This window comes from Daldinia loculata (genome assembly GCF_022478755.1).
Source record: "Daldinia loculata strain CBS 113971 unplaced genomic scaffold F4817scaffold_1, whole genome shotgun sequence".
Classification (NCBI taxonomy): Eukaryota; Fungi; Ascomycota; class Sordariomycetes; order Xylariales; family Hypoxylaceae; genus Daldinia; species Daldinia loculata.
Genome location: NW_026054855.1, coordinates 31,067 through 45,625, shown reverse-complemented (window position 1 = coordinate 45,625; position 14,559 = coordinate 31,067). Strand labels below are relative to the sequence as shown.

At 41.7% G+C, this 14,559-nt stretch overlaps 3 protein-coding genes across 3 annotated transcripts; 1 reads left to right on the top strand and 2 right to left on the bottom strand.

Annotated features, from left to right (window-relative positions):
* Positions 1-4,668: 4,668 nt before the first annotated feature.
* Positions 4,669-6,624, bottom strand: F4817DRAFT_176 (FAD dependent oxidoreductase). Its single transcript, XM_049298277.1, has 3 exons — positions 6,235-6,624; positions 5,413-6,170; positions 4,669-5,349 (listed from the first exon to the last, which is right to left on the bottom strand). The coding sequence occupies exons 1-3, from the start codon at positions 6,345-6,347 to the stop codon at positions 4,964-4,966; spliced, it is 1,257 nt and encodes a 418-aa protein (XP_049163740.1). The 5' UTR covers positions 6,348-6,624; the 3' UTR covers positions 4,669-4,963.
* A 3,054-nt stretch (positions 6,625-9,678) lies between these two features.
* On the top strand, positions 9,679-12,260 carry F4817DRAFT_102 (heterokaryon incompatibility Het-C). The gene is made up of 3 exons (XM_049297350.1): positions 9,679-11,342; positions 11,400-12,167; positions 12,230-12,260. Exons 1-2 carry the CDS (start codon positions 9,811-9,813, stop codon positions 12,100-12,102), a joined length of 2,235 nt encoding a protein of 744 aa, XP_049163739.1. The 5' UTR covers positions 9,679-9,810; the 3' UTR covers positions 12,103-12,167; positions 12,230-12,260.
* Positions 12,261-12,479: 219 nt separating this feature from the next.
* On the bottom strand, positions 12,480-13,977 carry F4817DRAFT_321777 (uncharacterized protein). Its single transcript, XM_049301321.1, has one exon. It carries the CDS (start codon positions 13,774-13,776, stop codon positions 12,496-12,498), a length of 1,281 nt encoding a protein of 426 aa, XP_049163738.1. The 5' UTR covers positions 13,777-13,977; the 3' UTR covers positions 12,480-12,495.
* Positions 13,978-14,559: the final 582 nt, after the last annotated feature.

Below are 14,559 nucleotides of genomic sequence, written 5' to 3'. Positions count from 1 at the left end.
AAAACTATTTAATTTTATTATATTATTAACCGTTTTAATAACTATTTATAAAACATAATATATATTTATTTAAATACCTTAAAAATCCTTTAATATAACTTTATATATACATTATATTAATCCATAATACCGTTTTAACTACCCAATTAAATTATATACTTTAACTAACATTTTTTTAATTATAATTAACAATCTTTTCGCATTAACTATAAATTTATTTATAATAAAATTTATACTTATATTAAATATAAATTTATTAAACGGTTTAAAATAACTATTCATTTATATTATTTTTAATATATTTTAAATATATTTAACAATTATATCTTTTAAAAACTTTATTACTTAAAACAACATTACCTTATTAACAATATAAAATACCGGTTTATTTTTAATATATATTACATTAACATATACATTATAATTAAAATTAATATTATCTTTTATTATAAACTTAAACCTTCCCAATACACTTTTATATATTTAATATTAATAACAATACTTATTAATTTTTTTAATAATAACTTTATTTAATTTATTATATTTTATTCTATTTAAAATATTATAAAATTATTTTACCACAAAATAACCAAATTATTAATAAATTTAACGAAATTTAATTTTTATAAAGTAATAATATACAATTATTTATTTTTAATTATTTAATAAAAATTATAAATATTTCCATTTTCGGATAATAAAGTAATTTTTTTTTTTATAAATTAACACGTTTTTTATATTATTAAAAAATATACTAAATCGATTTATATCTTTTAAATATAATAAAAATAATATATTAAAAAATATAATATAAAATAAAATAATTTTAAATAAAATAAATATACAAGCGGTTTTTAAATTTTACTGGTTTAAATTATCACCAAAACAAATCAAATAACATTTAATTATTACTATATTTATTTTAATATAAAAATACGTTTGTTACAAAATTTATATTTAAGGTTTTTCTTTTGTTAATACGCTTATTACTTTTATATTAAACAATATACTTTAAAATATACATAAATATTAATCTTTTAAATAAAAAACTACTAAAGTTTTAAAATATTTTAATTTACTAAATACATTTAATCTTATAAACGCATAATATATGGTTTAATTTGTAAAAATACCTATTATTTAATAGTTATTAATTTTACTATATATTATAAAATATTAATTAAAAGGTAATAATATTTAATATTCGTTTAATAAATCGTTATTATAATTATATTTTAAAAACCACATATTATAATCGTTTTTTTTATCTTTATTATTATATTTATTATTAACTTTTTTATATTTAATTAAAAATTTCTCGAAATTTTTTTCTATATTTCCAAATCTTTGTTTTTATACGTATTTTTGCCATTATTTATACTTTTTTTATCATTTTTTAACAAAATACTTTATAAATTAACACTTAAGTTTTTTATATATAAAACATTTTTTTCCGCTATTACATTTATTATAATATTTTTTCTACAATTTATTCTAATAAAATTATAATTACTTTAAATACTTATTATTCCAATATATTTAATTAATTTAATACTAAATATTTATTTTTATCATTTAATCTTTTTAAACTTAATATTTTTATACAATTTCAATTACACTTTAAAATTCGGCGCAAAAATTATTAAACATAATTATTAAACATATTAATACGTTATTAAATATTAAATATCTTTACATAACATTAAATATTCCTTGCGTCAAATAATATTTATTAATATAATTAATTACCATTTTTTTATATATACATTAAATTTTTAAAATAAATATTTTAAAATATATTACTAAAATATTATCCGAATTTTTATTTATAATATTATAAATAATTATTATTACAAATTTTTATATATATATTTATACATTTTTTATAATATAAAATATATTTTTAAAACAAATAATTATTTTTTAAAAAATTAATCTTTTTTTTGCAAAATAATTATAATAATATTATAATACATATTTTTTTAATATTATAAAAAACGTTTTATAATAATTACACTTTTTTATTCCAATTTTATTATATATATTTTTAAATACCTTTATTTTTTTATTTAATATATTATATTTCTTTACTTTAAATTTATTATTATTATAATTATATATTTTAATAAAATTAATAAACGTTTATAATAAACTAATTTAGTTTATTTAAAATTAACTTTTAAAGTATTAATTTATATAATATTATATTAAAAATTAGTATAAAAAAAGTTAATATAAAAAAAGTTAATATAAAAAAGGTTAATATAAAAAAAAATAATTTATAAAATATTAATATTTTTAAAATTAAAAAGATTAATATAATTAATACGGTTAATATTTTTTTACTAGCGGTTAATATGCCAGCTGTTAATACCTTTTTTGCAAAAATTAATATATTTATATTTAAAATTAATATATTTAAAATTAACTTATTTAATTTTAGTATTTTTTTTATTAACTATAATATATAATTATATAATAATTTTATATTAATAATAAATAAACATTTAACTAATTACTTATTAAAAATAAATACATATGCAATTAATTTATTAAATATCGGGTTATATATAGTTAATTTATTTAAAATTAAATAAATTAATATATATATATTTAATTTACTGAAAATAAATACAAAAATAATTATCGAATTGTTATTAATAATAACTTTTTATATATTACTTATTTAAATCTTATTTTTAAATAAAATATCGGTTTATCCATATAATTTAATAAATTAATTACCTTTTAATCATCCTTTAATTTTATTACCTTTTTACCTTTATTTATCAATTATTTTAAAAATCTTATTAATAAATTTAATTATATTTTTAATATTGGTTAATTTAATCTTTTTAATTTAATTATTAATAAATTTAATAATTATAATTATTATATTAATATTATAAATTTATTTATTATACTTTTTAACTTTTTAATATATTATAAATTTAATATTAAAATAAATATATTCTTTTTTATATAATCTTTTATTATTTTTTATAAAAACGCCGGGAAGTTTTTTATATTTAATACATTATAAAACCTTCGGTTAAATAGTTTATTTTTAAACATATATAACTTATAATTTATAAAATATTTTTTTATATTTCTTTTTAATAATTAATTAATTTTATTAAATATTACCACGTTTTAACCATTAAAATCTATTTGAAATGTATTTTAAAGATTTTTATTATATTAATTATTATTATATATAATAAATCTTTTTATATAATATATATTTATAACTTTTAAGCTTGTTTTTTCAGTTTAATTTACATTTAAATTATTATTTTTAAAATTATTATATATATATTTTTTTTAATTAATATACTTTCCTCCCATTACCGCTATTTTAAACTATAATAAAATTTTAACAAATTTTTCTTTATTACTTTATAATTAATCTATAAACCAATCATTAATTAATATTAAAGTGGTAACAATATTACCATATATTACGTAATATAAAAGGTAAAAAATAATAAAGTAATTTAAATAAAATAGTTTAATTGATTATATTTAATTAAGTAAAAAAAGTAAAAGATTTACCAAATAAAAAATATCTATTTATATATATATAAGTCAATTTTTAAGCAGTATGTATAAGCACAACCCTAGTTATATAATATGGTTACATGACCGGTATCCCATCAAAAAGTTTTTAAAATTTTCTTAATTTATTTCGTAACAATGCACCTATATTTTTATAATATAATTATTAAATGGGAGTGTTTACAAGGTCGAACGAACGGGCCATTTTTAATGTGGTGGTGGTGGCTTGTGGTGGCGTATATCACGTGCAAAGTGGATGGGTTGGGAAACTATTAAATTTTACCTGGGAATTTAACATTACTGAGCATTGCTGTATGCCGAGGTGATAAGATGAAACGGACAACTCGTTAGGTACATAGGTATGTAGAGATAATCTCTGATCGGCACTCCTCGAATCGATAATGAATGGAGGATCTTTTTTTCTTACCTGCAATTCTACTATTGCTTCTGTCTTATCGGAGTTACTATACCCAAGACGGTCCAGTTTAATCCGAGTTGACTTGATGGGTGAAATTTATGGTGTTTAAATGCTCAGAGAATCTTTGCGACCTCGCTCCTTATAGCTTACAAAGTTCTCGCTCGAAGTGCCTGACTCTCAAGGTCGGTTTATTTATACGTATTTGGATTGGTACCGAGCCTGACGGACATGTCATTCTCACCGCAAAGCTTACCTCGAGTAAGTCGATCCGTCTCACCTGCTTCGTTGGTACCGAAACATGTCCGAAGGCCGGATCTTGGGATATGCTAACCAGCCGCACGCCTTTTGTTCCCGTTTCAAGCGAGAAAAAGCATCGCCATCAGCAAGTGAGCTCATAGCGCGTATCGTCGTGTTCACGTGATACGCATTTTAGATTTCGTTCCTTTCCGTGTGACTCCCCTTCTGCGGTGAGACTATCAGATCATCACGGCCAGGCCGGCATTCTTACGTGCGGCGCAGGTACTGTACCTCGTCAGTAGGCAGGGTTATACAGCCTCGTTGTCTACCGCATATATCTACCCGCTTACTCATAGACCCATACATACATACCTGGTTGCCGGTTCGGAGCATAAGCCATCAGCCCTACCCGTCCCGATCTTGTAAGAACCAATTCGACTAGTATCGTCATTAGTAACGCTCTCTACAAGATATTCTCGCTCTCCAACCCCATTCGCTACTATCCTACGTGGTGGTCAGATGATTTGATATAGGTCACCGCTAGATTCTCTTTCGCGATTCCTACTTGATTTCTATAATGCAACGTTGTTATACGACCTGACGTATCTGATACATAATTGGAATTGATGTGAGAATAAGGAACTTTGGTCTATGGAATATACGCCAAGCTATGCTCGCCCTCTCCGTGCCCCATTTTAATGATATCGACGCCGAGAGAAGTGTAAGAAAAAAGAGACGTAATCAGATCGTTCAACGCCTCGGCGTAGGTCTTTGGAATCCCGCCGCTTTCCGTTCGAACGCCGTCTCGCTCATCGGTCGAGCCGGGACCCCCTCGAGGGCCTCGTCGATAAGCGTTGCAACGTCTCGTGCGCAGCCAAACGACAGGCTCCAGCCCGCGCCGCCGTGCCCATAGGAATGAACGATGCGGCTCCCCGTCCTGCGAAGTTCGCGCTCGACCCTTACGTTCTGGCCTCTGAAGGGACGTAGACCTTGCGCGAACGGATATTCGGGATCCACCCTGGCATTTTCTAAGCCGGGGAGGAATCTCTCGCATCTCTCCCGCATCCTACGGATGATAGGGGTGTCTAGAGCGAGGTCCAAGTCCCACTCGTGCGGCTCGGTTATGCCGCCGATCACTGCCGTCTAAGTTAGCAACCCTGGTCATACGCATCTCGGCCGAATAGGAGTCAGGTGCTTACGAAGAATGTTGTCGTTCCTAGGTACGAGGAAGATGATCTCGTTAGAGGAGTGAGCCGCGTCTGCCGTGATGGTCAGGGCCGCGTCTACTTTCGGGAAGTCCGTCCCGTCGTTGATCACTCGGATGAGGCCACCCCTGATAGGATAGACGCTCTCGTCGCCGGCGAGCTCTTGGGCCTGGAGGCCAGTGCAGTTAACGATGGCGTCAGCTTCGAACCGAGCTCGCAGCGCATCTTCGATTTCTACCAGGTCGCTTCGGATCGTCTCGGTGACGAGATTGGCTCCCTTGCTCTCGACGAGCTCTGTCAGCCACACCATGGCCTTATCAGTATCGATCACGGGCGCCAGCAGCTCGTACGCGTCAACCGCCCCGTAAGACGGGTCGATTCCTCGCTCGTCGATGATATCGGCTCCTCGGTAGAATCCTCTCACGCCGCTGGCCATGATCTCCGTCATCTTGGAAACCTGGGCCTCGTCGCTCTCCACGGGCTCCGGAAAGAAGAAATCCGACGGCATCATACGCACGCCGGAGGCTTCGCTCAGGGCCGGGATGGATGCGATTCCGTCCCATATGTGGTACGCCGTCATGGACCAATGCTTAGAGTGCGCTAGCGAGATCTTGTCCGTGTGCTGGCCGCACACGGCCGGCGGGAACTCCCAAAGGGCGCCCGCGATCTGCGACGTCAGGCGCTGCTCGTCGTTCACCCACGCGCTGCTGACGATAGTAACGCGGTATCCTTTATCGAGCAGTACCCAAGCCCTTGGGACGCAAGAGTTAGCATCGTAACCTACAAATTCCACCAGGAAACCAGGCATCGACTTACGATATCAAGCCGGTGACACCGCCACCGATGATTAGAACGTGCGGAGACTTGCTGGACGGCTGCCGGAGCGGCTGGCCCATAGGAGATATATCCTTCCAGAGAGTGAGCGTCATCTTGCGGCGATTTCTTTAGTTAGAACGGTAGCTTCTAGTAGGAGCGAATGTTTTGTCTTGCGGAGCGGGAAGACGGAACAAGCGTCTCGGTCTGGGGATTACTCGGAAGATAAGTGTCTGAGCGGACTTGTGGTTGTGTCGTATGTGATCGAGTTGTCACAGAATTTCTGGCCAGCCTTCCTTATATAGGTATCTTTCGTAGGCGGTTATCCTACGCCCTTTGCATGCACTGCCTCGGCGAAACTCGATACGCAGAAGTCCTCGAAGCTTAGTCCGCTTCAGAGATCTATTTCCATACCTACATTACACTCGATGTGGAGCTATACTAAGCACACTTCTTGGAGCAGCAGACGGGCCGCCAGATTACGCAAGGTGCTGACGAGATCACCGATGGTAGACCACGAGGGTGGGTATCAAAAGTAGAGGCAACCCTCGTGGGACTCAGCTGTCCATACGATCGAGGGCGGGAGATGATTCCGCTAACCCGAAGCACCTGAAGAACCTGCCTCGTAGGGCTGTGTAAGTTGACGACATAGTTTCTCGTCAGCCCGCTAATGATTTCCCTTCCGCCAGCTGCGACTCTCGCATCTGAAGGCACGTCTCCATTGGGCAACAAGGGGTGCTTCCGCCTCGTACCGTTTCACGGATTTGCCTATCGAAATGGGAAGACGCGTCTAGCGTCGAGTCGGGCTGCCAGACTGGAACGAGCTTGCATGTATCACCACAACCGCAAAGGAGACGAACCGATCTTGAAATGCACCCGATCGGACGCTTTCGCGAATCCGCACTGATCGTACAATAAACAACGCCTCACATTTCCCCATCCGAAGGATTAGCGCGGTGCAATGCTCGCCAGCACAACAATTGGATACGGAAGCGAGGCCTTCGCAGCGAGGCTGGCCCGGCAAGATGCTCTGTCGGGTGCGAGCGAAGGAGATACGTCGCTAGGGGCTTTGCCGACGTCTTCGCGAGGCGCTCACCGATCCCGACGCTCTGGAAACTACCCCAGCTGTGCTGCTGTTCCCCATAGGACTACCTTCACGTCATCTTCGTCATCGGCGCTTGCTCGTACGATCCATTTTTGACATCTCGCGTAAACTTTACCATATAACTGGCGTCTCATCGAAGTAAGGCGGCTTTCGAGGCGGTGAATGTGTTTACACGGCAGCAGGATCGACCAACCGCATCCGCCATAACGTCCCTAAGCAGCACGCACGTTGCGACCTGTCAGTAAATACCCGTTGCGTAGTCATCCCATCCTGCATGAAATCAGCTCACTTAAGCAGTAAGAAATATGTCAGGCACCGCCTAAGGCTGGAAGGAATGGCGGCGTCGAGTAATTTCGGACTCGGTTACACAGTCGCACATCCAACATAATGGCGCGATCCCCCCCCCTGCAACTCTCAGCGTACCTGCTGCTGCTATCGGTCGTGTTATGACTCGGCGACCACCCCGAAATGGTGGTTAGGGGCAGACTCGTGCGACGTAGATCGTCCCGAGAGCCTCGTCTAGAAACCAACAAGGTCGCCGGATGGCACCGGTCGAGGCTACTGTCGTGCGAGGCAGGACTAGGCTACAAGGCCGAGGCCACCGCTATTTATGCAGCTGAATCAATAACAGGATCGCCGTCGCGACTGTTTTCGCTCTAGTTACTGGCTACGTGCGACCCCTCGGTCCGGATTAGTAACTCCTCCACGCTCTTTTGGGTTGACATCGCGACAGCTGGAGGTTTCTCGCGCGGTTTACGCATCCTGCAGCAGAGCCTCTTACATTGGTTGTTACCGAAACGGCGGACCACTGCTGCACCGCATAAAATCGAGGATGGAGGGTCGCTCAGATGTGGCAGCCCTGAACATATAGAGCCATCGGTCGGCACATCGGGTGGGGTCTACCGAGAGCCTCATCTCTGGGGCAGTCGCAATTGCGTACATTGTCCCCACAGCTAGCTCATAAATGGCTATGCCAACCTTCCTATTTCGTAACTTTCAATCGCTTAGATTCTAGATCGGGTCATATCTATCGATATCTATCAAATTGCACTTTTGTAGTATAGATTGCCAAGGACAGCAGGATGACTGTATGACTTGAGAGTACCTAGGTAGCTATCCTAGAGATTCTCATTTATGACTATCTACCACGCTAAGATCGCCTCATTACGCCTATCTCTTACAGAGCTTATCGCCTGCCTAATCCAGATTCTGCTACTGTCGAGCTTCATCACCAAGATCTAGCTATGTCGTACGCTGCCAGAGAGCGGCCGAGGTGTGTCATTCAGCTGGACTCGTAGCCAATCTATAAGGTTCAGCATTGGTGTGCTCTAGACGACGCGTGGCGAACTCTCCCGACGATCTATACTAGGTGCCTAGTTGACATTTGAATAGCCTTTAATAATTCGTTCTACGTGAGACAAGGCCAATAGAATTTCCGACCTGTCGAAATTCCAAGCCTTACCTGGCCTATGTTTCCGCCAAACAATCCTATAATCGACGAAATCGCGCCTCGACGCCCTAAAATTGGACTTATTTCGGACAGATCATCCTACAATACATCGCTAATAGCCTACGGCCTTTGCCTAATTCTATACTTGCTATTTGAAAGTACCTACGTAGATTGAAAGATTGTAAACGTATTGTACTATTGAGGCTACTTGTCACATTATTATGATTGATGTTGTATTCAGTAAGTTACTTCGAGGAGGATCTAGTATCCATGTACATGTGGGGTCATGTGATCATGACACTACCGGGAAGATTCAAAATACCCCTCATAGTGTTTCGCATTCTCTTAGTTTTTCCTTTGGATACTTAACGATACCTAGGTATCTAAACTCATTCCCTCCGGTTTGGTAGCAACTCGAAATCGTAGCTGTCTATTTATAGCCCGATTAGGAAATCTGCCGAGTTGTTATTCCCGCAGTAACGTTGTGTTGTCCAAGAGCCTCAGCTAAAGCCATCTTCGGGCATAGGGCTGCACTTGCATACTCGACGGCTATCAGAGGTCGAGTCGCATTTGCATGTGTCATGAGACATAAGGTATGAGGTACTTAGGTATAGTACATACTTACATACGATGCCCATGTACATCAGCCAGCCACTTAGTAACGGTCAGTACATATGACTTCATCGACGCAGTAGCGGCCATGCCGGTCAAGCGCTACCGAGAACTTGATTGGAGGGTAATGTTGCGATTTAAGGCTTAGCTTCCAGGTGAAAGTTTCATTCAGCTCGCGTCGGCATCGCTCCCGAAATCAGTTTCCTATCGCGCCAAGCTCCCTCTAAATTCTTACACCGGCATTGTGCAATATTTTGTAGCACTATTTTGTACCTATCACAACTACCCCGCCATCCCTCCTCTCGAGTTCTTCCGCTCGTCGTACGTCTTATCATCATTCATCCAATTGTCGGAAACACATCTTATTCGTTAACGAAATAGAGAGAATTTCGTCGCTAGGCCGGCACGCGCCATGGCTTCATACCATCTCGGCTCAGGCAGCCTGCTGCTTATCGTGGCCGTCATCCTGATCGCGATGCCCGGCAGAGCTGCTGCTTTCGGCGCCGGTAACATCCCCTCCATCGCCCAGGTAGAAGGTCACAACTGGCGCCACGGCGACATCGAGGATACGCTCAAGACGATCGCTTTCCTTCACGGAAAGAAGTGGACCACGCTGATGGTCCAGCGCACATATTTCGGGAATTGGCTCCGCGACTACTCCCAGGCCATCGACGTCGGGAGCTTGAAAGGAGTCAACGCCGCCACCATCCGCATCCTCGTCTGGGTCCTGTCGTTCCTCGCCAACGGCTATGCTACCGAGGAGTTCGAAGTCACGGAAGAGCGCCTCGGCGTTTACCGCCCGGAAGAACACATCGACAACCCTCTCGGATACGCCGACGGCCTGGACGCCAGAACTTTCGATAAGCGGCTGAGAGGGCCCGTCCTTCCCGTCGAGACCGAGATCGACCCGCGCACCGGCATGAAGAACTACATCGCCAACGAGCAGGGCAATTGGGCAACCAGCGCCGGTTACCTCCGATTCAGCTTCGGCCGGAGCGTTCACTTTGGTAGGCTATACAACCACGGCTCTCACGGCAGAGGGAAGGAAGAGGATCTATGCGAAGCCTTGAGATGTCTAGGCCAGGCGCTTCACTGCATGGAGGATTTTAGCGCTCATAGCAACTACTGCGAGCTGGCCCTCCGCGAACTCGGCTACCACGAGGTCTTTCCTCATTGCGGATCGAGCTCCGAGATCAACCTACGCGGCAAGCGAGTCTTCCCCTTAGTGACGGGTACCTTTGGCGGCGTCGACTTTCTGCACTCCGTGCTGGGAGAAGCCAACGACCACTTCACGCAATCCGAGGTCGACCAGCTGGACATCGCCTTGAAGAACTCGGAGCAGTCTTCCGTGCCGTCGGGGGGTAGCGGCGCGCGGGGGTTCGGGGGCGGGTTCGGCGCGGGCGATTTCATCTCTCTCGTCGGCCAGCTGCCCGGCGTCGGAGGCGGAATGGCTTCGGAGGCGCGCGATCTGAAGAGGATGGCCGACGATCAAGAGAGGCGGAACGAGCAGCAAGCGTACTCCGGCACGCGAGCTAACCCGAACCTCGTCCCCGGAATGAGCGAGAACTTCGACCCCGTCAAGGTTTCCAAGCAGATTTACCCCATCTTAGAATTCCGCGACAAGATCGTAAAGTCGATCAACAGAGGCATCGCTAAAATTCCCGGCCTGGAGAGCCTCCTCGAGCACATCAGCGAGACGCTCACCGCGTTCGTCCTCGGCCTGCTAGCTCCGTTCGTCAGGCCTATCATAAACGCCGTCACCAAAGCGCTGAAGGACGGCTCTTCCGGCGTCATCAGCGCCAGCGCCAACTCGCAGCTCGAGCCGTGGAAGAATCCGCACTGCACCGACCCGACTCATTCTATGCTCTCTAAAGACCATTTCACAAACGTTCTAAACCCGGTCGCCGGAAGAATCGCCGCGACGATCTTGCAATACGTCGTCCCGTAAGCATCCCCTCGAAACTCGTAGGTAATACGGATAACGCGTTGATACATCTCTAGGCGAGTTCTATACGCTTGGGATAACCCCGGCGTGCCGGTAGACGAAGTCGTCAGCGACGTCTTACGCGCTTTCCACCACCCGGCCCTCCGAGACGAGCGCGTCGAGATCCAGCGCGAGATGTTTAATACCGTGCGCAAGTGGGCTGACGAGCACCCGCGCCGTCACGATCTCAACCGCGTGCTAGGCTCCGAATCCGTACGGAACGGTAAGAACCACGTCTTATCGGGGCAGAAGGGCCACTCGCACGGCGGCGGCATCTTCGACGGTGGACTTATGGAGCAGCTGGGCCACGGCAAACCTTCCGGCTCGCTCTGGTCGCAGTGCGCCACGAGAGATCTCAACGCCATGGGCGCCGGAGAGACGCTGCGTCCAGGATCAGGTTACGGATCGAGCCGTCCGACATCCTCCCATTCTCAAGCACGTCCGGCACCGAGCCCGGGTTACGGCTATTCACCGCACCAGCCTCCTCAGCAGGGTTACGGCGGCCAGCCTCCCCCTCAGCATCAGGGCTACGGCCAACAAAATTATCCTCAGCAGGGCTACGGAGCACCGCCCCAGGGCGAAGCCGCCTCGTATTACGGCGCATCACAACCGTCGCAAGGTTACCCCGATCAAGGATACGGAGCACCACCACCCCCGCAAGGATATTCGTCTTACGGACAGCAATGGGGAAGCGGGTACGGAAATCCTCCTTACCGCTAAGGCATGAACGCATCTGGACGATCGTGGTCAGGGACGGCGTTAGTGGGTACCTAAGGTAGTGATAAGTGAGTTTCAAGATGGAAATTCCCATTGACAGATTTCGAGGCGGCAACCTAAGTCTCGCCAGTTTTTCCTAATTCATTACAATGGCCTTTCACATCCACGTGTTGTAACTTGTGTTATTCTAGTGCATCTCCGGAATAAGACCAATTACACTTCATAATGTAGTTGAATAACGTTAACTTCCAAGCATCTTAATCTGATATGTCTCGGCCCAATATCAACCTCAGTCTACTACCTACCTCTGAGAAAACTACTGGGTTGAAGTTATAAAATAAACATGAGAAATCTGATAACATCTGGAGACTAAAATCGTAGGCTTTCTATTTCAAGTTATTTCTCCCTTAATAAAGGACCTCTCTTAAATGGTTCTATGACTCCAAAATCTAAAGCTGGTGGTAACTCGTCTTGATTCCAGTAAGCTGTCCCGTGTCTCAACCAATGGGCATAGGTCCCCGGCACGTCATCCGAGCCCTCGTGATCTCTCCACAGCGATCCCAGCGTATATTTGAATACCCTTATGATTAAACCGTGCGCGAGCTTGAATCCGAAGCTCCTACGCAGGCAGGCTTCTACAATCTCTCGCGCCTGTTTCTGCTCGGGGCTTTCTACTTCGCCGCGCTTCGGGAGAGAGAGCGACATGAGATGGAACGCCTCCTTCCCATCCCAACTAGTAATTTCGTTGATCAGCTGAGACCCTTCCATGTAATCGATGGCGTATATATGTTTCGCAGCGTATTGCGGCCCGTCCCATCCGTCCTCGTCGTCAACCAAGCCCATGACCATCGAAGTCGCCTGGCCCTGGGCGATATAGTCGCTCAACATCTTCTGCACCTCGTCGGACCCAATAGTCTTTCCGTCTTCCTTAATCGTAGCCGAGCTGCTCATAAGCGGGACGCCCTTGAGAAGCGGGCTGGCATGCATCCCGTCGGTACTCGTCTTCCCGCCGTCTTCGGCCCACAGAGCAAGAAACAGCCGGTGGCACCTCTCAAAGAATGGATTTCTCGGGCGCGACGCAAGAAAATAGTTGGCTAAGCCGCCGTTCAGGTTGTACGAGAGTACTTCGAAGGGAGAGTCAGGATTAGCAACAGTTTCATTCCACAGCCTATCTAGGTCTCCGATCTGCATCAGACCAACATCCGCATACACGCCGCCGTACCGAAGTAGCAGCGGCCACCGCACGAGATCAGACACGTGCTGCATGGCGTAACGGCCGCCGATAGTAGCCTCGGTAAATGCGCGCGGGAACGTGTGCGGATCTGAGACGTCGAGGAAATTAGCCACGTTAGAAAGCGAGCCCGACGCGCGGTCAAGAACCCGCACCGTCCAGCCGCGCTTCGACAGGCGCCGATGCCAGGCACGCACGTTGCGTTTTGCGTACGGATGCATCGTCTCGTAGCCCGTGTGCCAGAAGAACCAGATATTCTTCTCGCTCGAGACGGGCCTCGGGTGCATGATATCATTGTCGAGTTCGTCATCGGGTCGCGTGTCTAAGAACTCGGGCGGGACAGCATGGACGCCTCGCGGTAGGGGGTAGTCTGGTAAGTCCTTCATCTCGTTTCCAGTTCGCGATCCGGCGTTAGCAGATGTCGTATTTGAAACTACTGGTGTCATCTAAAGGGTTTTATTTTGAGTCTATGTTTTGAATACAAGCGTCTATGCTAAAACATCTATTACAACAACCATCAGACAGCGACGGTCTTTAGCCATATTTATATTCGACGGTATACCCGCCATCGGGGTAATTGTTCCTATGTGCAAGCGGCTAGCCGCTGTCATTCAACAGTGAATCAGCAGTGTTAAAAGCGTCGTGGGTTATGATTGCTTATGGTGGACCATTAGTGCAACTGTGCCAAAATCAAGAAAATTGGTTGCACTATGTCTAATAAGGTAATATAATAAGTGCACAGTACGCTATATACAAAATAATATGTAATATCCGATCTCCAACATTAGCCAATTAGATTAAAAATTCGATTGTCAATTGCTTTATACACCCACGTATAAACAACACATTACACATTTAAATAACTTTACGAAAACAACAACCTAAACGTTACAATTGGTATTATTTTATAGCCGTAATTGATGCGAAAATAATGGACCAAACTGCATGTTTATGCGATGTGTATTGAGTATTATATTTCTATTAAAGTATTTGGAGTTTGTTTGGAATGACTTTATCGAGGTGCTTTTAAAGGGTATCATGTGCTTGCCTCTCCAAACAAGCGCTATTTGATTCTATTACAACATAACAGCTAAGAGGCCGATTTAAATGCAACTTGAATCATTATTTTCGCATCAATTAAGGCTATAAAATGATACTAATTGTAATGTTTAGGTTGTTGTTTTCGTAAAGTTATTTGAATGTGTAATGTGTTGTTTATACGTGGGTGT